General features: G+C 35.9%; 2 protein-coding genes across 2 annotated transcripts; both read left to right on the top strand.

The window, feature by feature from the left end:
* The first annotated feature begins 517 nt into the window (after positions 1–517).
* Positions 518–10847, top strand: LOC120575977 (protein FAR1-RELATED SEQUENCE 5-like). The gene is made up of 3 exons (XM_039826911.1): positions 518–779; positions 9550–9913; positions 10541–10847. Exons 1-3 carry the CDS (start codon positions 518–520, stop codon positions 10845–10847), a joined length of 933 nt encoding a protein of 310 aa, XP_039682845.1.
* LOC120576146 (protein FAR-RED IMPAIRED RESPONSE 1-like) lies at positions 10028–11899 on the top strand. The gene is made up of 2 exons (XM_039827170.1): positions 10028–11527; positions 11650–11899. Exons 1-2 carry the CDS (start codon positions 10962–10964, stop codon positions 11654–11656), a joined length of 573 nt encoding a protein of 190 aa, XP_039683104.1. The 5' UTR covers positions 10028–10961; the 3' UTR covers positions 11657–11899.
* The last annotated feature ends 12380 nt before the right edge of the window (positions 11900–24279 follow it).

Genomic DNA, 24279 nt, shown 5'->3' with positions numbered 1-24279 from the left:
GGTTCACAATGTTTAATTCTAAAAAGGAAACTTAGGTATTAAAAAATTTCACGTGACATTTTTTCACTGTCTTTTCTCCTCTTTATCATGAGATTTTGATAGAAAATATAGCAAGTCCCCATTGCCGCCGAGGAGAAAGTTCTGCACCTTCGTCACCGCGTGAGTTTTTTTGTAACACAATTCTTTTTCCCTTAAGATTTTATTGACAATGACAAATCATCCTTTCCCCTAAGATCAATTGAGTACACCGTCAAAAACAATTGGCACCGTCATATGCTTGTCTTTCACGTGTTAATAGGGATTGGCACCACCATGTTCTTTTATTTGTCTTTACATTTTCACTAATATCATGTTTCTCCCATAATTAAATACTTTCATTGTTCATTGAGGCAATTATATCCACGCCATATTATTTATTTATTTATTTTTTGTTGCTAATCTCATGTTTCTCTCATGATCATGATCATGAATACTCATTATTCATGGCTTCTTTTATTTTTTTATAACCTATAGGTACATGGATAATGAGTGTGTGGAAAATTCCAATGTTGAGTGTTTAGAAGACCATGAGATAGTTGATGATGTGTCTAATGATTTAGAACCAAATTCAGAAAATTCCAAGTCGCCTGAAGCTAATATTTGTCCTATTGTTGATATGGAATTTGACTCCATTGCGGATGTAAAAGAATTCTACACATCATTTGCCAAGAAAGAAGGTTTTGGAGTTCGTGTTCGGTCTACTAAGCAAAATTTTTGCATGTTTGTATGCGCTAATGAAGGTATGTAACACCCCGTTTTTCCCAATATACAAATTTCATAAACAATTATCAGAGTAAAAACCATAAACGGGATATCACATAGAAACGTAATCCATAAACAGTCAAATAATAATTTAACCTTCACAATATCTTTAACATAGCAGCGGAATATTTAATTCAAAATCATAAATCAGTTTGGCACGTAGGCCCCATCAAAAATAGTTCATAATCCATAACATAATAAAAATAACATATTATCCACGTAAGAGAATGAAGCATGTTATAGCATATAACCCCATCCCGTTACGTATCAGAGCGACCTAGACGACACAGTGAAGGCAAGGCCACTCACGACGGCAACTGCACACTAAGCACGATCACCTGCAAGTTACCCATACGAAGGGCAACATTTTCAAGCAGAAGGGGTGAGATTTCACAATACAATAACATTAATCAATGTAATTGAGAATCATAAATTAACAACATAATCATTCCATTATTAACTTTGCATAATTGCTAAACAGTTATCACGTAATCGTTTGTTCAATAATTAGGAATATCATAACATATCAAATAACACTTATCACGTAATTACATATTCACTCATTATCAACAAGGCATCTTAATCATGACAATGTGACAATGCTCTTAGACTCCTTATATGCATGTGGTACCAATCGTCATCATAAGTATTAATATACTTTAATCGTGCGGAGGACAAAGCTCCTATAAAACGTGCGGAGGACAAAGCTCCTAATTTTTCGTGGTGAGGACTAAGCTCAATGATATGCTATGCATGGACACTTATGAACAGAACACGTAATCATCGTAATCAACATGCATCCAATAATTTGGAGCTAAACATTATCATATACATATGCACTTAGTTAAATAACAGAAGCAGCATAAACAAGTCACACAGCAGGATGATATCATTATATCAATAGCACATAAATTGCATTATTATCAAACCTTCATATCTTGCATGAATATACAATACATTAGTTCATACTCAATTAATATCAATATAGTCTTAAGCAACTCTACAGGCTGCAGTAAACATCATCACTAGGCCTCAATGCCAATTAGGGGTTCACTCTTGATCAACACATGCGACACAGATCGCGCAAACACTCAAGCAACTACCTTCTGGTTGTACTCGCGAGGCGAGAGTACTTACTCGCCATGGCGAGTAACACTAATCTCCCAAACTGATGTTGTTCTGGGTTCAATCCTGTCCTAAAATCATTCCTAATCATCTCTAGGTATGTTTAGGCACTTAAAGGCACTCAAGGTCCAACTAAAAAGTCAAAAATACAAAATATGACATGCACTCTGCCTAAGCTCGCGAGGCGAGGAAAGGTTGCTCGCCATGGCGAGTTGCACCAGACAACTCGCGAGGCGAAGGGGAAAGGCTCGCGTGGCGAGCGATGAATCTTCATCACTCGCGAGGCGAGGATCATAGCTCGCCGTGGCGAGCGATGAATGTCGCTACGGCCAGGCTTCCTAAAATCACAAAAATCCGACGTTTCACATGGTTCTAAGCTTGGTTTTGATTCCAGAATTCATCCTAAACATATTCTAAGGTTACAGGACAATTCTTACATCAATCTAAACAAGTTTTACCGTTTATTCTCAATTTTTAGGGCTTTGACCTAATTCCAAAACTTCTCTAAATCAATCCTAACTATGTCAACTAATCATCAGAATTACAGAGGTTAATGCTACTGAGTTATTAGTCCCACCCTTACCTGGTTATGAAGAAAATCGCAGCCCTCTTGGTCTCTTGCTCCTCTCAAAGCTTTTTCTCCCTTTTCCAAAAGTTTTCACGTACAATCAGTTTTTCTAACAATTAGGTCTTCTCTATTTATATCTCTTCCTAATTACTTATCTTATCTCAATTTCTCCCCCAAAACTATCTAAAATATCAAAACAACCCTCAACTAAATATTTTATATTATTTTCAAATCTTTATTTTATTTAACAATAAAATAAATCTCATATCATAATCAAATCCTCCAAAACTCATAATTTATCACGTCATCAATCATATCATCAAAACATATCTAAATCATGCATATATTATATAATTATAATATAATTGCCTAAACTCGATTAAATAACGATTAAACGAAAGTGGGCGTTACAACTCTCCCCCACTTAAAAGATTTTCGTCCTCGAAAATTTACCTCAAGCAAACAACTCTGGATAAGACTCCAGCATCTTACTCTCAAGCTCCCACGTCAAGCTTTCACCAGTCGCTCCCGACCAAACGATTCTCACGAGAGGTATCTCCTTGCCTCTCAACGTCTTCACTTTGCGATCATCAATCCTCAACGGTAAAGTCTCTACCGTAAGGTTGTCTCTAATTTGCACATCGTCGCTTTGGATTACATGAGATGGATCCGGAACATACTTTCGAAGTTGCGACACATGGAAAACGTTGTGCAAATTCGAAAGATGCGGCGGTAAACCCACTCGGTAAGCCACTGTTCCAACTCTTTCCAATATCTGATACGGACCAATGAACTTCGGGGTCAACTTCTTTGACTTCAAAGCACGTCCTACACCAGTCATAGGAGTGACTCTCAAAAACACGTGGTCTCCTTCTTGGAATTCAAGATCTTTTCTACGCTTATCATGATAGCTCTTTTGTCGACTCTGCGACGCCTTCATTTTCTCTTGGATCATCTGAACTTTCTCAGTAGTTTGCTGAACAATCTCTGGTCCTAAGACCACCCTTTCTCCTGATTCAAACCAACACAACGGAGTTCTGCATCTCCGACCATACAAAGCCTCGAACGGTGCCATTCCAATACTAGAATGATAACTATTGTTATAAGTGAACTCGATCAACGGGAGATGACTATCCCAAGTTCCTCCTTGCTCAAGAACACAAATTCTCAACAAATCCTCTAGCGACTGAATTGTCCTCTCCGACTGACCATCTGTCTGTGGATGATACGCCGAACTCAATCTCAACTTCGAACCCAAAGCCTCTTGCAAACTTTTCCAAAATCTAGAAGTAAATCTTGGATCTCTATCTGATACAATGCTCGAAGGAACACCATGCAGCTTCACAATCTCTTTGATGTAAATCTCTGCCAACTGGGCAACAGGGAAACTAATATTAATAGGTAGAAAATGAGCTGACTTCGTCAACCTATCAACAATAACCCAAATCGCGTCGCTCCCTCTCGGAGTACTCGGCAAACTCGTCACAAAATCCATCGATATACTATCCCATTTCCATTCTGGCACGTCTAAAGGTACCATCATCCCAGCAGGTTTCTGATGCTCAACTTTCGACTTCTGACAAACTAAACAGGAATACACAAACTGTGCCACATCTCGTTTCAAACCAGACCACCAGAAAATCTTCTTTAGATCATGATACATCTTCGTAGCTCCCGGATGAATACTCAAGCTACTCCTATGACTCTCTTCAAGAATCATCTTCTTAATCTCTTCATTGTCTGGGATACAAATTCTTCCTCGGAATCTCAACACACCTTGATCATCGATTTTAAAATCACTGTCTTCAGTCTGATCTCTAGCAACCAACAAGTCTACAAACTTTACATCAACTTTCTGTGCTTCCTTGATACTTTTCAGAAATTCACTATCAATCTTCAGCATACCCAGTTTCACACTCTGAGGTGACCATTCGCAAACCAAACTCATATCTCTAAACTGTTCAAGCAATTCGAACTCTCTGACCATCATGGCGGACATATGCAATGTCTTCCTACTCAAGGCATCTGCAACAACATTAGCTTTACCTGGATGGTAATTCAGACCAAAGTCATAATCCTTCAACAATTCGAGTCATCTTCGCTGCCTCATATTCAATTCCTTCTGATCGAACAAATACTTCAAACTCTTGTGATCACTAAACACTTCAAATCTCGAACCATACAAGTAATGTCTCCATATCTTCAATACAAAGACTACGGCCGCCAACTCGAGATCATGCGTAGGATAATTCTTCTCATGAACTCTCAACTGTCTTGAAGCATAAGCTACCACTTTACCTTCTTGCATAAGCACACCTCCTAAACCCAACTTGGACGCATCACAATATACCACAAAAGGTTCATCCGACTTCGGCAAAATTAACACTGGAGCAGTCGTCAAACGCTTCTTCAATTCACCGAAACTTTTCTCACACTGGACGTCCCACACAAAAGTTTTACCTTTACAAGTCAACTGCGTTAGCGGAAGAGCTAACTTAGAAAATCCTTCAATAAACCTTCTATAGTAACCAGCTAAACCCAAGAAGCTTCTAATTTCAGTAACGGACTTAGGAGTATCCCATTGCGATACAGCTTCGACTTTAGACGGATCCACAGCAATACCATCTCCGGAAATAACATGGCCTAGAAAACTCACTTCTTTCAACCAGAATTCACACTTAGACAATTTCGCATAAAGTTTCTTCTCTTTCAACACTTGTAAGACAATCTTCAGATGCTCAGCATGTTCTTCTTCAGTCTTGGAGTAGATCAAAATATCGTCGATAAACACAACCACAAACCGATCCAAAAATGCATGGAAGATGCGATTCATATACTCCATAAACACTCCAGGTGCATTGGTCACACCGAAAGGCATAACTTTATATTCATAGTGACCATAACGCGTTCTGAAAGCCGTCTTCTGCATATCTTCATCCTTTACTTTAATCTGGTGATAACCTGATCTCAAATCAATCTTGCTGAAAACTCGTGCTCCCACTAGCTGATCCATCAAATCATCAATTCTCGGAAGTGGATACCTGTTCTTGATAGTTACCTTGTTCAACTGTCGATAATCAATACACAACCGCATACTACCATCTTTCTTCTTTACTAACAAAACCGGCGCTCCCCAAGGTGAAACACTCGGTCTAACAAACTTCTTCTCAAGCAAGTCTTCCAACTGTTTCTTCAACTCAGATAACTCAGAAGCAGACATACGATAAGGTGCCATCGAGACCGGCTTCGTTCCAGGAACAAGATCAATAGAAAACTCAACTTCTCTCTCTGGAGGCACATCAGGAATCTCATCTGGAAAAACTTCAGGAAATTCACACACCACCGGTAACCTACCAATCACTGCTTGATTCTCAATAGATAAAGTAGCCATTAACGAAAACATCAAGATACCGTCGCGTTCCAGTTGCTTCAGCTGCTTAGTAGATAAAAACTCTGCACCACTTTCCTCTTCGACGGAAGAGAAATGCACTGACTTGCTAAAACAATTAATAAGAACGTGGTTGTACTCTAACCAGTTCATACCCAAAATCACATCCATACCGCTCAAAGGTAGACAAACTAAATCCATTTCGAAATCACGACCAAACATAGACAAAGGACATTTCAAACATACGAGAGAAGTAGTCACCGAACCCTTAGCTGGAGTTTCGACAACCATCTCTCCATTCATATCAGACAAATCAAGACCCAAAGCAGAAACACAATCGAAAGCAATAAAACAATGCGTAGCACCAGTATCAATAATAGCAACTAAAGGAGTATTATTAATATAGCAAGTACCTCTGATCAAACGATCCTCACTCTCTGTCTGAGTCCCAGTCAAAGCAAAGACCCTACCAGTAGTCGGCGCCCTCTTAGGCTGGGTACACTGTGAACTAATGTGACCCTCTCCGTTGCAATTAAAGCAAACAATGTCTGTGCGATTGCAATCAGCTACAACATGACCTTTCTTGCCACACCGGACACACTTCTTGATTTCCTCAGGGCAGACGTTGCTTTTGTGGCCTTTCTCACCACAATTGAAACACACAATCTCTGCAGCATCCTTCTTCTTAGGCCGCCTAACATCGACCATCTTCTGTTTCCCTTTATCAGTAGGGGCACTGTACGGCTTAGGACGACTCTGTTGTCCCTTACCCTTCCTCTCATTCACTACCTTGTAGTGAGCCTTGGTATCCTCTTCGTAGATCCTGCAGCTATTAACCAAATCCTGAAAAACTCTCAGCTGTTGGTATCCAATCGCCCTCTTAATGTCGGGCCTCAAACCGTTCTCGAACTTGATACATCTCGAGAACTCAGCATTCTCAGCAGTATAGTGCGGATAGAACTTAGACAGCTCCACGAACTTGGCCGCATACTCTGTCACGGACATATTTCCTTGCTTCAGCTCAAGGAATTCGATCTCTTTCTTCCCGCGAACATCTTCCGGAAAGTATCTTCTCAGGAACTCCCTCCTGAAAACAGCCCAAGTCACAACAGCTCCCTCCTGCCCAAGGGTAGGCAGAAGAGCAACCCACCAGTCATCAGCTTCCTCGGCCAGCTGATGAGTACCAAATCGCACTTTCTGATCCTCCGTGCACTGCATAACCCGGAAAATCCTCTCAATCTCCTTAAGCCACGTCTGGGCTCCATCAGGGTCATAACGTCCTTTGAAAGTCGGAGGGTTCTTCTTCATGAACGTCTCCAACATCCTAGCTTCAGCATTTGCACCAGCATTCACGTTAGGTTGTTGTCCCACAGCTTGGGCAACAGCTTGTAGAGCAGCAGCTAACGCAGCATCATTCCTTCCAGCCATTTCTGATATTCTACAAAAGTAGCAACAACAACATAAGGTAGTAATATAAATATTACTAAGACTCGACACGACTCTCTAATTGACCGGACGGACCGACCTGCTCTGATACCAATTGTAACACCCCGTTTTTCCCAATATACAAATTTCATAAACAATTATCAGAGTAAAAACCATAAACGGGATATCACATAGAAACGTAATCCATAAACAGTCAAATAATAATTTAACCTTCACAATATCTTTAACATAGCAGCGGAATATTTAATTCAAAATCATAAATCAGTTTGGCACGTAGGCCCCATCAAAAATAGTTCATAATCCATAACATAATAAAAATAACATATTATCCACGTAAGAGAATGAAGCATGTTATAGCATATAACCCCATCCCGTTACGTATCAGAGCGACCTAGACGACACAGTGAAGGCAAGGCCACTCACGACGGCAACTGCACACTAAGCACGATCACCTGCAAGTTACCCATACGAAGGGCAACATTTTCAAGCAGAAGGGGTGAGATTTCACAATACAATAACATTAATCAATGTAATTGAGAATCATAAATTAACAACATAATCATTCCATTATTAACTTTGCATAATTGCTAAACAGTTATCACGTAATCGTTTGTTCAATAATTAGGAATATCATAACATATCAAATAACACTTATCACGTAATTACATATTCACTCATTATCAACAAGGCATCTTAATCATGACAATGTGACAATGCTCTTAGACTCCTTATATGCATGTGGTACCAATCGTCATCATAAGTATTAATATACTTTAATCGTGCGGAGGACAAAGCTCCTATAAAACGTGCGGAGGACAAAGCTCCTAATTTTTCGTGGTGAGGACTAAGCTCAATGATATGCTATGCATGGACACTTATGAACAGAACACGTAATCATCGTAATCAACATGCATCCAATAATTTGGAGCTAAACATTATCATATACATATGCACTTAGTTAAATAACAGAAGCAGCATAAACAAGTCACACAGCAGGATGATATCATTATATCAATAGCACATAAATTGCATTATTATCAAACCTTCATATCTTGCATGAATATACAATACATTAGTTCATACTCAATTAATATCAATATAGTCTTAAGCAACTCTACAGGCTGCAGTAAACATCATCACTAGGCCTCAATGCCAATTAGGGGTTCACTCTTGATCAACACATGCGACACAGATCGCGCAAACACTCAAGCAACTACCTTCTGGTTGTACTCGCGAGGCGAGAGTACTTACTCGCCATGGCGAGTAACACTAATCTCCCAAACTGATGTTGTTCTGGGTTCAATCCTGTCCTAAAATCATTCCTAATCATCTCTAGGTATGTTTAGGCACTTAAAGGCACTCAATGTCCAACTAAAAAGTCAAAAATACAAAATATGACATGCACTCTGCCTAAGCTCGCGAGGCGAGGAAAGGTTGCTCGCCATGGCGAGTTGCACCAGACAACTCGCGAGGCGAAGGGGAAAGGCTCGCGTGGCGAGCGATGAATCTTCATCACTCGCGAGGCGAGGATCATAGCTCGCCGTGGCGAGCGATGAATGTCGCTACGGCCAGGCTTCCTAAAATCACAAAAATCCGACGTTTCACATGGTTCTAAGCTTGGTTTTGATTCCAGAATTCATCCTAAACATATTCTAAGGTTACAGGACAATTCTTACATCAATCTAAACAAGTTTTACCGTTTATTCTCAATTTTTAGGGCTTTGACCTAATTCCAAAACTTCTCTAAATCAATCCTAACTATGTCAACTAATCATCAGAATTACAGAGGTTAATGCTACTGAGTTATTAGTCCCACCCTTACCTGGTTATGAAGAAAATCGCAGCCCTCTTGGTCTCTTGCTCCTCTCAAAGCTTTTTCTCCCTTTTCCAAAAGTTTTCACGTACAATCAGTTTTTCTAACAATTAGGTCTTCTCTATTTATATCTCTTCCTAATTACTTATCTTATCTCAATTTCTCCCCCAAAACTATCTAAAATATCAAAACAACCCTCAACTAAATATTTTATATTATTTTCAAATCTTTATTTTATTTAACAATAAAATAAATCTCATATCATAATCAAATCCTCCAAAACTCATAATTTATCACGTCATCAATCATATCATCAAAACATATCTAAATCATGCATATATTATATAATTATAATATAATTGCCTAAACTCGATTAAATAACGATTAAACGAAAGTGGGCGTTACAAGGTACACATATAATGAAGGGTGAAAATGAAGAAGGGAAGAGAAAGCGTTCAACCTCAAGAACTGATTGTAAAGCATCACTTACTGTTTCAAAAGCAGGGAAGAGAAGTAAATGGGTTATAAAAAGGATAAACAATGTTCACAATCATGGAATGGTTAGTCCTAAGAGTGTGGCCTATCTTCGGTCTCATAAGAAAATGACTACAACAACTAAAAGCCTCGTTGGAAGTTTGATGAAGAAGGAGTACCTACAGGGAAAGTTGCTACAATGTTTCAGGGTGAAGATAATGCTTTTTCTAGTTGGGATTGCTGGAATCATCTTAGAAATCTATGAAGAAGAAATCTTGATGTGGAAGATGCTCAAGCTGTCTTTAAATTTTGCAAGAAAAAACAAGTTGAGAATCCTAATTTTTTTAATGCAATACAATGTGATGATGAAGATAGAAAGATAAATTTCTTCTAGGTGGATGGAAGAGCAAGATTCGCATATCAATTTTTTAGTGATGTTGTTACATTTGATACAACATATAAAACCAACAAGTATGATATGCCATTTGCACCCTTCACTGGATTGAATCATCATTTTCAATCCATCTTATTTGGATGTGCTTTGTTGCAAGATGAGACTCAGAGGTCGTTTGAGTGGTTGTTTAGAACATGGTTAGATGCAATGGGTGGTAAATATCCAGTGTCAATAATAACAGATCAAGACTTAGCAATGAAAGCTACCATAGCCAATGTTTTCCCACATACTCGTCACCGGTTATGTTTATGGCACATAAAAAAAAAAAAAAATTGCTGAGAAGCTTTCCCACTTATACCACAAAAATTCAACTTTCAAGCGTAAATTGAAATCTTGTATTCGTGATTCGCCATCTATAGAATACTTTGAAGAAGAATGGGAACGTATGATGGTTGATTATAATTTGAAGGAGAATGAATGGCTTAAAGGGTTGTACGATATAAGAAAATCATGAATTCCTGTTTTCAACAGATGCACTTTTTTTGCCGGCATGAACACTACACAAAGGAGTGAGAGTATTAATGCCTTTTTTGATTCTTTTGTTAATTCTTCAACAACACTACAAGGTTTTGTAGTTAAATTTGACAAGGCAATGGATAGCCGCTATGAAAAACAAAGAAGAGAGGATTTTGAATCAAGGCATCGATTGCGACTCGTAGTTGTTAAGTCAAAAATTGAGGAGCATGCAGCATCAATATATACAAGAAACATTTTTGGGAAGTTTCACGATGAGTTTATAAAGATTATTCAATTTAGGAGGGAAAAACTTGAAAAATAAGGGTCTCAGTATAAATATAAGGTATCTAATGATTATGACTCGAAAGACACATTCATAGTTTGTGTGAATCTGGAGACAAAGGTTGCTACTTGTGACTGTCAGCTTTTTCAATTGATGGGATTGCTATGTAGGCATATCTTGGTGATTTTTCATGCAAAAAATGTTGCAGAAATTCCAGACATGTATATTTTAAAGCGTTGGACAAAGGATGCTAACAAAGGTGTTGTGTTTATTGAAGATGGACCAAAGTCTTCCTCTACAGGAAACTCATCAACTTTGCAAAGTTTACATGTACACAAACAAGCAAGTTTGTTACCTGATCTTGCAGCAAAATCTGAGAAAATATATAAGCTGATATCATCTGATTTGGAGGAAACATACAAAAAAGCTTTGATAATGGAAGCTGAATTAGACAATGAGAGCGACATAATTCCTCCAGATGCAAGTTGTCAAAATCTGATACATGAGCAACCAAGTGAGTCTTCAGAACCAATTATCAGAGATCCACTCCCATCACAAACTAAAGGAAGAAAAAAAGATTCAATCAAAGAGACTCAAAATGGAAGGATCAAAAGTAGTCTAGAGTTATCGGTAAACCGAACAACAGTCAAAAGAAAATCTTGCCAAGTTTGTGGTCTACACGGTCACAATAAGCGAAGTTGTAAGGAAAAAGATAAAAGGTATGATTTTGACATTATGTTCATGTTCATGATTTATATCACAACTGTATTTTTGCTGAAATGTTGTACATATGTGTCATACCCCCGAAAATCACGAGCACAATATGGTTGATTGAATGTAGATCATGATGCATTGAAGATTTTTCTGCAAAAGATAAGCAAAGGAGGATACTTGATTACATTGGAACCTCATTCAACTCTGGTGTTTAATTTGTGTGCAGAAAAGAAGGATATCAAACTCAACATCTATTTTATTACCTTTTGTATTTTTTTCTTTTGAACAATTGTATTGCCTTGTTTACTTTTATTTTGGAGACAATGTTTATGTTGCTTAAATATTGATACTACAGCTGCCCATTCAATCAACATTTTCGATACAACAGCTCATTCAACCAATATTGGTACTGAATTTTGGCGATAATACTAAATTTGATTTTGACGATCAATGTCTTTACTATAATATGACATCAGTTGTTATAATATGTACCGACAATGTTCCATCGTATATATTATCAATGGCAGAGCCAATAACATGACAGCCAATTAGCTCATAATATGACAACAAGGTTTGATATCCATGATTTTAGGTAGCAATATAATACACTCTGCCAGCAACCACGAGTACATACATCAACAACTTCAATTGGACTTGAATTTGAACATCATTCATAAGAAAACAAGCAGTATTTACTCATATATTTGACCCCTAAGTAACACAATCTTGAGATTTTGGTCCCCTATAAAAAACAATAACAAATCAGCCCCTTATGTTTACCTCTTTTTGGTCTTGAGACCAATTTTGACCAAATGAATGCATACGTGGCACCTCATTTTAAATGATATGGGTGTCACGTATGCTTTGACTTGGTCAAAATTGGTTTGGGGACCAAAGATATAAAGAGGGGTAAATCTAAGAAGCTGATTTGTTATTGTTTTTTATAAAGAGCCAAAATCATAAGATTGTGATACTTATGAGGTCAAAACAACAATTAAACTTAATATATATTGTTACACATTAAATAACTTTCTATTTGATATTTTCATTACAAAAATTACTCTAACTCGTGCGTTACACAGAAAGTTAATTATTTTAATGCATACTATCTATAAAATTGTATTATCATGTATAAAAATAAAATGGCTAATCTATCATATCTTTGAATAAACTTTGAGTTAAAATACTCTTATAAAAATCATATATATAAGCCACAGTTGCATAATTCTCTTACAAAATAATCATACATGTGTTTTCCTAGAAATTAGTAGAAAGTAATCGAACATTGTCGATATGCTCATGAACTAATTTACTAATACTTTTGTTAAGCTTTTGAAGATCTATTTATATAAAATAATGGTCTTAAATAACAAAGAACCCAAATCTTATTGAAAACAAAGAACATTGCCATTCATTCATCCTGAGTTATTGCTGAAAATAACAAAGAACCCAAATCTTAAATACTCTTGACTTCTAATTTTCATATCAGATGGATTATTGAAAACTAATCGAAAATACATCTATAAAAAAAGGTTAAATATATTTTTGGTCCCTATAAAATTGCAACCTTCTAAGTTTAGTCCTTACTTAATTTTAATAGCCTTTTTGATCCCTACAAAAATAAATTTACTTATAATTTTAGTCCTGCTAAAATAAATTTTGTTTAATTATCGTTAAACTCTTAAATTTTTTAACGATTCTTTTTATACAAGTTTAGCACACTATGAAAGGTTCATTTACTAAAATCTATAATTTTTTAACATGAAATAAATTAAGGGCTAATAGTGTTTTTCACCCCTGTAATATATGTCATTTCCGGTTTTCGCCCCTATAAAATTTTTGGTTTGATTTGCACCCTCGTAAAAATTTTATTTTCCGAAAAACACCCTTAATAGGCCATTCAAAAACCAAAATTTCTTGAAAAAAAATTCTGAAAATGGCCTATTAAGGGTGTTTTCCGGAAAATAAAATTTTTACGAGGGTGCAAATCAAACCGAAAATTTTATAGGGGCAAAAACTGAAAATGACATATATTACAGGGGTGAAAAGTATTATTAACCCATAAATTAAATATGAATTTTTTAAAACGACAAAAGTTTAAGATATAAGTAACAAAAATATGGATGTAGAAATCAAATTTTTGCGATATTTTTTTCGGAGGATCTTTTAATAACGTTCTTAACACGTCTGTAAAAAAATTGTTGAAAAACTTAAGAGTTTAAGCATAAATTAAACAAATTTTGATTGAGTAAGGACTAATATGGAGTGCAGAATTTTTTTGTAAGGATTAAAAAAGCTATTAAAATTAAATAAGGACTAAACTTATAAGGTCACAATTTTGTAGGGACCGAAAACATAATTAACCCTAAAAAAAATAACCCCTTTCATTTTTTTTAGCTGATTTTTTCTCTTTCTAAAAATACCCTCAAATTTTAATAAAAATAAAATATGTAACAAATAAATAAGAATACATTTAAATAATAAAATTAAAGCGTAACAAATACAAATGTCTAATTTTTTCCTTTATTATATAAAGTGTAACAAACTAGATGAATCTATACTTACTTTTTCATTGTTCCAATTATATCCTTAAATAAAAACTCTTTCTATAATAAAGATTGATTTTGGTGTCATTAAAAAAAAAAATTGATTATAATTTTTGTTATATTGTTGGTTTCATTGAAACATATAAATGGTTAGTTTGATTGATATGTTATATTTTGAAAGGAAAAAAACAACGTTATGAATGGTTTTTTTTTTTTATGAAATATAAATGTTTTTTTCTTTCGAATCAAACTAGTTATGATTATCAATTTCAATGAAACCAACAATATAACAAAAGAATATAATCTAAATTCTTATTTTTTTAATGACATTGACAACAATCTTTATTATAGAAAAAATATTCTTTAAGTATATAATTGGGATAATGAAAAAGTAAGTATAGATACATTCATCTAGTTTGTTTCATTTTTTAAATGATAATGAAAACATTTGTGTTTGTTACACTTTATTTTAATATTTAAATTTATTCTTATCTATTTGTTATATGTGTTATTTGTATTGAAAATTGATGACATATTTAGAATGAAGAAAGGAAAAAAATCAATCCAAAAGATCTTTTTTATTTTTTTGGTGGTGTCCGAGGTTCGAACCCCAAACATTCCATATATTATGCATTATCCTTACCAAGTAATCTAAGCTCAAAGGACCAAAGGATTTGAAAGAGATTATTTTCTTTATATATAATATGGATTAAATACGGAGGTAGTAATAGTTTATCCTATGCTACCATATTTAGGGGTGCGATTTGGATCCATTAAATCCATATTCATCTGATCCATCCACAATAAAATTCATTTAATCCTTTCGTCAAACTATTTATTTTTAATGTATTGGCTTCAATCCATCCAACTTATATTAAAGATCTAATAGATCATTTTTAATGGTTATTTTTTATCCAATAAACAAAACCACATTTATTAAAAAAAATAACAAATTAAAATAAGAAAATATAAAACATAATTTAATTTAATATGGTTTGCCATAATTTAATTTTTTTAAAAGATATCCAACATTCACACATTTCGTCTAGAAAAAACATTTTCACATTTACATTTATAATTGCAAAATCCATCCTCTAGGTTGTTCCTAGGTCGATTCCTATTGCCACTTTTTTACCTATTCCTGACATTTCTTTCTTTGCAATCACTCAAACGTAAAAGAGTTTTGAGTAGAAAATATAGAATGATTGATTAGAATAAATGTAAACGTTTGTGCATATTTATATAACACTAGGGTGTTATGCTTGTAAAATTTCTTACTTTCGGTCGACTTAGATAATTATAGGGTTATGCTTTAAAGGTGATCACGAAGACCAATTCAAAGCGACAAGTAAATACACTTTTTTTTCTTGAAGTTTATACTCAAATTGTCAAGTTGACACTTAGGTCATTAAAATTGACTCCATCAACCAATTAATTAAAAAAGCCTGGGCCAGGCCCTCTACCTACTTTTTATAAACAAGGTTTCTCCCCTTTTACTGCCATTTAATTAATTGCAATTTTCTCCCCTTTTACTGCCATTTCTCTCTTGCAAGGTCAACCAAGTTTTGAGAACAAATTGTTTGTTTGTTTTGTTTAATGTATAAGGTTTTCTTTGAGGGGTTAATGTATGAGGTTGGTGCTTATTGTTGTTGTGTGCAAGTGTGAGTTATATGTCCTACATCGGATAAAATAGTAAAGGTTGAACACCTTATAAGTAAGAGGGCCCATAAACATATTGTCTTAAAGTTTTTGGGTAAGAGTGTGGTGTCTCTCTTGCTTGTGGGGTTGTTCAAGCCTCGATGTGGCGGACCCCAAAGCTCCCTCAGTGACCCAATAGTGGTATCAGAGCCTGTTCGACGAAGGGTGTGATCCAGGCAGTCGGTCCGTTTGCGCAGAAAGCAGCAACGGCGGTGCAAGCAGTGTCGGTCCGTTTGCAGAGAAACCAGTAACGGCGACACATGCAAAGTAAGAGCTTCCGCTTGAGGGGGAGCAAGATGAATTGATGGACTCACACTTGAGGGGGAGTGTTGTTGTGTGCAAGTGTGAGTTATATGTCGCACATCGGATAAAATAGTAAAGGTTGAACACCTTATAAGTAAGAGGACCCATAAACCCATTGCCTTAAGATTAAATTTTGAGTAAGAGTGTGGTGTCTCTTTTACTTGTGGGGTTGTTCAAACTTCGATGTGGTGGTCCCTCAAAGCTTCCGAGTGACCCAACACTTATATATATAAATTTACTAAAAAAATGTACTTGCTTCACTTAACTAGTGGAGCATAATTTAAGACAAAAATGTACATGTGCATTTATTAGTCTTTCTAGCATACAAAGGACACGCCTTTTTCTTGGTGTTTATACCAAGGACATTTTCAATACTCAAGTCAAGTTGACACTTTCCTCAACAGAAAACAAAAGTATCAAGTTGACACTTAAGTCATCATATTTTTTTCAGTCAACGCATATCTCATGAAAATGAGGGCTTGTTCCACCAAATACCACTCCACCCGATCATAAGCTTTGGACATACTTCCTCTGTCTCAAATTGTATGTCGTTTTAGGGAAAAATATTTGTCTCAATTTATATGTCGCTTTACAATACCAATGCAACATTAATGTTACTTTTCCTATTATAACTTTAGCTATTTATTACTCTCTTTTCTTTCAATTCTTTCATTTATCTTTCCCATATTATTTATTAAGGACAATTTTGTAAAACAACTCATAATATATCAATTCCACACAATATTAATTGCATTTCTTAATATGTGTGAAATGTCCAAAACATCATACAATTTAAGACAGAGGAAGTATCTAACTTAAGAGATATGACACCCTTCTTCCCTTTCTTTTTGTTTTTGAACCAATGAAAACATTCCAGTAAGAGCATTATCTGCGATTAATCTCCCTTGCACAAGCACTCTCTTCAATGTAACTCCATATCACTTTGTATGATGGGGTCACAAAACTTAAATTTTCCAACCAATTAGCCTCTTTGCATCTACAAAACAAACAGAAGAGTTGTGTACACTGAACAGTATGAGAAAAAATGTTGTACCATTTCATTGCATTTGGATAAATTTGTATGTATAAATAGGATAACTCTAATATATTGTTACATTTATTTACGAATAGGAAAAATTGTTATATATTTACAAATCAAATTACACTAATGTAACATGTATTGTTAAATTACTAAATAACTTTTTATTGGATATTTTCATAAAAAAATTCATAGTTTGATTCAAAATTATTTTGCATATAATAAACATCTATAAACCTTTGAATCACCTAAAATTATTTGAAATATAATATACAATTGGTCTAAAATTATCTTCATATCATATTCAGTTTGTTCCAAACTCAGCTTATATCCAAAATAAGATTTTTAACTAAAGAAAAAATAGACCTAGCATAATTTTAGGTTGGTGCTTATATATTTTACTACAAAAATGTACGTGCTTCACTTAACTAGTGGAGCATAATTTAAGACAAAATCATTTTCAACGAGACCTTTCTGCTGTACATGTGCATTAATTACAAAGGACATTTTCAAAACTCAAGTCAAGTTGACACTTTCCTCAACAAAAAATAAGTATCAAGTTGACACTCAAGTCAACAAATTTTTTCACTCAAATGTTTAATTAAACTATTGGCCATGTGCCCTCATCACCTTATTCCAGCTAATATCTTCATGGACCAGGTCTGTGCTCGTGATTTTCGGATATCAAACCATTAATTGATATGAATCGTTAATCTTTGAACTCTCGATTTTTATTCGTGGGAAGGGAAAAAATGAGTAAAAACCCTCATCGAGACTTTGGATTCGGGGGTTGGTTATGCAAAGGGAAGGTGCTAGCACCCTAAGCATCTACGGTATTCCGTAGGAACCTCTTACCTAATTTACCTTGTGCTAAATTGATTTGCTTACTTGAAAATTATTACCTAAAAATCTAAGTGAAAGAATGGAGGGAGAAGAAGTATGTTTTTGGTTATTTTTATTTGATTTGGAAGGATAAAAAATCCTATGCCTACATACCCTTAAAGAAAAGGGATCAAAACCAATGTAGTTCACCTCAAAAATTTCTTTGGTGGGTTAGGTTGATTTTAAGATTTTTGAAAATGGGTTTTAAGAAAAGAAAGAGGCCTCAAGGCATGAGAGAAAAAATAAGGTGAGGTTGTTCACGTTTTAATTACAAGAAAATCAAGTCTAATATGAATATTAATTCAATTAAGCATTTGATTAAGAAAATAAAAAGGAAAGACACTTGGGTTACAAACCAAGGTTTATTAAGAAAATATTTTTGGAGTTTTGCAGATTATTTGCATGTTTTTGTTGTTTTTTGGAATATTAAATGAAAATTAAACTAACGGAGCAATAAAAAATATAAGCACGTGGATTTTTGTAGTGACGTTGGATCACCACAAAATCCCTAATCTAATTTTTTGCATTTTTGGATATATCTAAGGCGGTAAAGAAATAAAAGGACACACACACCCACACACTTTTCTCATTTATATTTACATTGGACCTAAATACATTCTAATTGCTGGAAAATAAATAACAATAATTAAAATGCTAAATAAAATAAAATAAAAATGCAAAAATGCTAAAAAGAAATAAAATGCAAGAAAATAAAAGAAATGGACAACCGAAGGGACAAAAATTACCGAAGGGACAAAATTCCGAAGGGACTTATTCCGAAGGGACAGAAAAAGGAGGGAGAAGAAAAGAATAGCTCGTCAACACAAGCTAAAGAGGGAGAAGAGAGAAAAGTTCTTTGACAACTCAAGAGAACTTTTGGTGTGTGAAATTGTGTGGAATGAGGGCTCTATTTATAGGTGAGGAGGTTGATGAAAAAAGGAAAAATGGTTTAATGGAAATGATGGACAATTATGGTGAATTTTGAAAAAGGAATGTTAAAGTTGACACTTGACTTGAAAATTTTTTTAGATCTTGTACATTTTATTTTGGACCTATTGACACTTTGTTTTTTTTTTACACTAATTAATTAAAAAGAAATAAAATAAATCTAATACGAAATAAAATAAAACAAATTAAACTAAATCATGTAAAGAAAAATAAAATTAAAAGATGGAAAATAAAAAATTATTAAATATAAAAAAAAGTAACTAATCTTAAAATTAAAATTAATAAAAGAAAATAAAAAGAGAAAAGAGGGTCCGACTCGGAATAAAAAATGAGGTACTTCAAAGTAACCTCTTTGCCAAAATTTCGTCTGAAACGGCGAAAATTCTCAACTTTAAAAATACGAATAAAATGGGTAAGAATAGAGGAAAGTGGTCAAAATTTGGGGTATGACAGATGCCCCTATTTAAGTTTCTCCGTCACGGAGATTTAAAAAAATGAAAATTTTAAATCAACGGGTCGAAGAGACTTAAATACTAAGTACACCAATTTTTGACCAGTTGAAATGCTGAGAATGCAATGCTTATGAATATACTGGTATGAATGTCTGCGATGCAAGTATGAATGCAAGGACGACAAAAATACATTGACTGGGGAAAAAACTGATAGATATCACTAGGGAGGAAATATTATTTTATTACCGTTACTGCGGTAAAGACGAACATACGAAATGAAATACTGTCTATTACCTTTACTGGGGTAACGAGCAACATAGGAAAGGAAAAACCGTCAGTTACCTTTACAGGGGTAACGACCCACATACGAAACGAAATACCGTCAATTACCTTTACTGGGGTAAAAACCAACGTACGAAAGGAAATACCGTCAATTACCTTTACTGGGTAACGACCAACATACGAAAAGAAAATACTGTCAATTACCTTTACTGGGGTAAAGACCAACATACAGAAGGAAATACCGTCAATTACCTCATCACGGGTAACGACCAACATAGAAAAAGGAAATACCGTTAGTTACCTCAACACGGGTAACGACCAACATTTAAAAAGGAAATACTGTCAATTACCTTTATTGGAGTAAAGACCAACATATGGAAGGAAATACCGTCAGTTACCTCAACACGGGTAACGACCAACATACGAAAGGGAAATACTGTCAATTACCTTTATTGGAGTAAAGACCAACATATGGAAGGAAATACCGCCAGTTACCTCAACACGGGTAACGACCAACATACGAAAGGGAAATACTGTCAATTACCTTTACTCGGGTAAAGACCAACATATGGAAGGAAATACCGTCAATTACCTCAACACGGGTAACGACCAAAATACGAAAGAGAAGATACTGTCAATTATCTCAACACGGATAACGACCAACATAAGAAAAGGAAATACCGTCAAAAAGGGAGATACGAAATACCGTCAGTTACCTCATCACGGATAACGACCAACATAGAAAAAGGAAATACCGTCAGTTACCTCAACTCGGATAACGACCAAGATACAAAAAGGAAATACGGTCAATTACCTCAACTCGGGTAACGACCAACATACAAAAAGGAAATACCGTTAGTTACCTCAACTCGGGTAACGACCAACATACAAAAAGAAATACTGTCAGTTACCTCAACTCGGATAACGACCAACATACCAAAAGGAAATACCGTCAGTTACCTCAACTCGGGTAACGACCAACATAGATAAAAGGCACATGCTTTCGGTACAAGGATAGCTCACATAAGGTACTAGGGAGCCGAAATATATTGATACAAAGACTATTGGATGGGACCTGCCCCTTGAAATAAACTCAATTGGTAACATTCCTGAATCAGACACATTGGGTATGACACTTTTACGAGGTACACTGGAATAAGACACTAGGTAATAATGCAACCATGCATGAATGATATTTGTATGCATGCTATGTATGCATGAATGAATGAACATGTACGAGACACATATGACAGTACAACGGAAGACTGTTGAGACAAGATTTGGACAGGTCCTAAAAGGAAGTAGCCCGGCATCGCAGCACAAACACTCGAGAATCTTCAACGGGGATACCAATACAGGAGGTGAGTCAAACACTGACGGGGTAAATCCGTCCAAACAAAACATTAGTGGGGTAAAGCTCAAAATCAAACCCCTGATAGGAGAACAAACCAATAATCAAACTAATGATAGGGATACAACCCAATAATCAAACCAATGATAGGGATACAACCCAATAATCAAACTGCTGATGGGGATACGAACCAACAGTCACCCAACTGATGGGGTAAAATCCATATTCAAACTACTGATGGGATACGACCCATGTCCAAACCAACTTACGGGGTAAAAACCCATGTTCAAACCAAACGGTAGGGGGCACGCCTTATAACCATACCACTGAAGAGATAGCAAAACTTGATTCAACCACTGAAGGGGTAACTGCCCATGAATCATACCGCTAAAGGGGAACGGCCCATCAATTATACCGTCGAAGAGGTAACAAAGGTAACAAACCATTTACTCAACCACTGAAGAGGTAACTGCCCACTAAACAAAACCAACGGCGGGGTCACCCCTTATAACCATACCACTGAAGAGGTAACAAGAACGTTGATTTAACCACTGAAGAGGTAACTGCCCACTAATCAAAACCAACGGCAGGGTCACACCTTATAACCATACCTCTGAAGAGGTAACAAACTCCATAATCAGGCTACTAAAGAGGTAACATCCCATTAGGCATAACTTTGATGGGATACGACCCAATAAACAGACCATTGATGGTGGAGTAATCATTCCTTGGGGATAAAGCCCACCGATCATAAACCTGGCAGAAGTTGTCATCAATCAAAGCACAGGCAGAAGTCGCCATTTAAACAAACCATTGGCATGAGTTGCCATCAATCAAAGCATAGGCAAAAGTCGCCATTTCTCGGGGTGAAACCCATCAATCAACCATTCTGGCAGATGTTGCCCTTAATCAAAACATAGGCAAAAGTCGCCATTTAAACAAACCATTGGCATGAGTTGCCTTCAATCAAAACATAGGCAAAAGTCGCCATTTCTCGGGATGAAACCCATCAATCAATCATTATGGCAGAAGTCGCCATTTCTTCAAACCACCAGCAGAAATCGTCATCAATCAAAGCACAGACAGAAGTTGCCAACATTTAAATCATTATGGTAGAAGACGCCATTTCATCTAACCACTTGGCAGAAGTTGTCATTTGTAAATCAGTACAAAGTGATTCTTCCAAACGACCCACTTGAGCGGTGATGCCTCTGTCTTTTTCATTTCAATTTTTTTTTTTTTTTAGTCCCTAACTTTTGCCTGGACCGCCCTTTCGGGTTTTCAATCCACCGAGAATATATTCTTTTTTTGTATGCCCCCTAATTTTTGCCTGGACCGCCCTATCGGGTTTTCAGTCCACCAGGATGCTCATTTTTTGCTTAAGCCGCCCTTTCAGGTTTTCGACTTAGCGAGCTTTTTTTTTTTTTTTTTTGTATATATATATTTTTTGACAGAGGTCATCTCACAACTTTTGGTCATGCTTACCTTGTAGAGTTTAACTGTACTTGAGACGGATGTTGATGTATGTTTCACCTACCCATAAGTTCAAAGAAGATGTACCTATTGTTTATGCTTTTCAGAAGACATGAAAAAAGTTTTTAAAAGATTTTTTTTTTTTGCTTTAGGTATTAACATCAAAAATAGAAGAAAAATTTGCAAACAGAATAAATGAGAATTTCAAATAAATGGGCACAGGCTCAAATTAATGTAAATGGAGCGGTGGCCTGCCAAAGGTGTGGCTCCACAGATTTTAAAAAGAGTTTGGAAAATGGTAATTATATGGAAAAGGTACATTGAACACAATAACTATTGTTTCCTCTACCGACTTTGAATTCCACTGTTCTGAGTCTTTGATTTGCAGACGCTTCAGATCGGAAACCCTTTAACAGCTAAGATACCCCAGATGAATCATATATGATTTGGTGCAGTTACCTTGCAATGAGCCGGAGGTCTTTTGACAGCTGAAATGCCCCAAGTGAGTCATGTCCGACCAGATGCAGTTACTTTGTCATGATCCTTAACTTTTGCATAGATTGCCCTTGCGGGTTTCAACCTATCAGGATAATCATTTTTTTATAAATGTCTCTAACTTTTGCATGGACCGCCCTTTCGGGTTTTCAGTCCATCGAGATGCTCTTTTTTGCCTAAGCCGCTTTTTCAGGTTTGCGACTTATCGAGCCTTTTCATTTTAACAAAGTATTTCTTGACTGCATCGGTATTTACAGGACATACAAGTTTACCACCATTCTTTGTAATTTGGCATCCATTTGCCCCTAGAATTGGGTAACATATTTTTAAGCACAAAGCCACTTTCTTGACATTCACGGGGACGAGCCTTCTTTGTCGAATACTTGCTTTATCCTCTTGATATGACTGTCCATGGCACCCGGCAATAACACTTTTAAGTTCAATCAATCTTGGCTTTCTTTGGAACTTCCATTGACAGGACTTTGACCTTCATGTGGCACAGTGCCTTTACATTGAATACTGAGGGATGGCGGGGGGGTTGCCCCTGTTGAAATGTGCATGAAGTACAATATCCCTGCAAGGCAGATGGTAGCATCTCGTGCCAATCTTTGTACATGAAAGTCCTCTTCTGGACATTCTTTCTTCATATTTGCAGCTACGACGGCCAAGATGCCCCAATATGCGAGAAACCTCAGTGGAAACTTCTTCATCATCCTCTTCTTCAGCCCCAGATACAAGGAACTCAAAGTCGAGAAAGAGTACAAGGTTTAAGTGTTCAACGGGTTTATTAATGCATGAGTTGATTATTGATATAAACATTATGATTATGCAGATATGTGAAAATGATTAAAGGGAAAGATTTTTTTTGGTTTTTTGTATTACCATTTTTCCAGAAAAAGCACAAAATAAAAACGAGGTCGGGATCAAGACGACCTTTCATTAATGATGAAAATACATAAAGCAAAAAGCCCTAAACAAATTCACTCTCGCCTCGGGTGGGACGGAAGGATTTTTTTTATTTGTTTTTTGAAAAACATAAAGCAACAAACAAACATACTAATTGAACAAATGAGTAGTAGAAATAAACATCAGCAAAGACCCAATTGTAGCTAAACATTCCATGTATCAACATTAGGCTTCAAGATCCGATAGCGGATTAACTTGCATGTCTGCGTTCAATCTTAGAAGCGTAAGACCTTATCTTGGATCAACTTCTGAACTTCATTCCTAAAAGCAAAACAGCGCTCAATATCATGACCAGGTGCCCCTTGATGGAAGACACAAGAGA

This window comes from Medicago truncatula, chromosome 6 (genome assembly GCF_003473485.1).
Source record: "Medicago truncatula cultivar Jemalong A17 chromosome 6, MtrunA17r5.0-ANR, whole genome shotgun sequence".
NCBI lineage: Eukaryota > Viridiplantae > Streptophyta > Magnoliopsida > Fabales > Fabaceae > Medicago > Medicago truncatula.
This window is presented reverse-complemented; position numbering and strand designations above follow the sequence as displayed.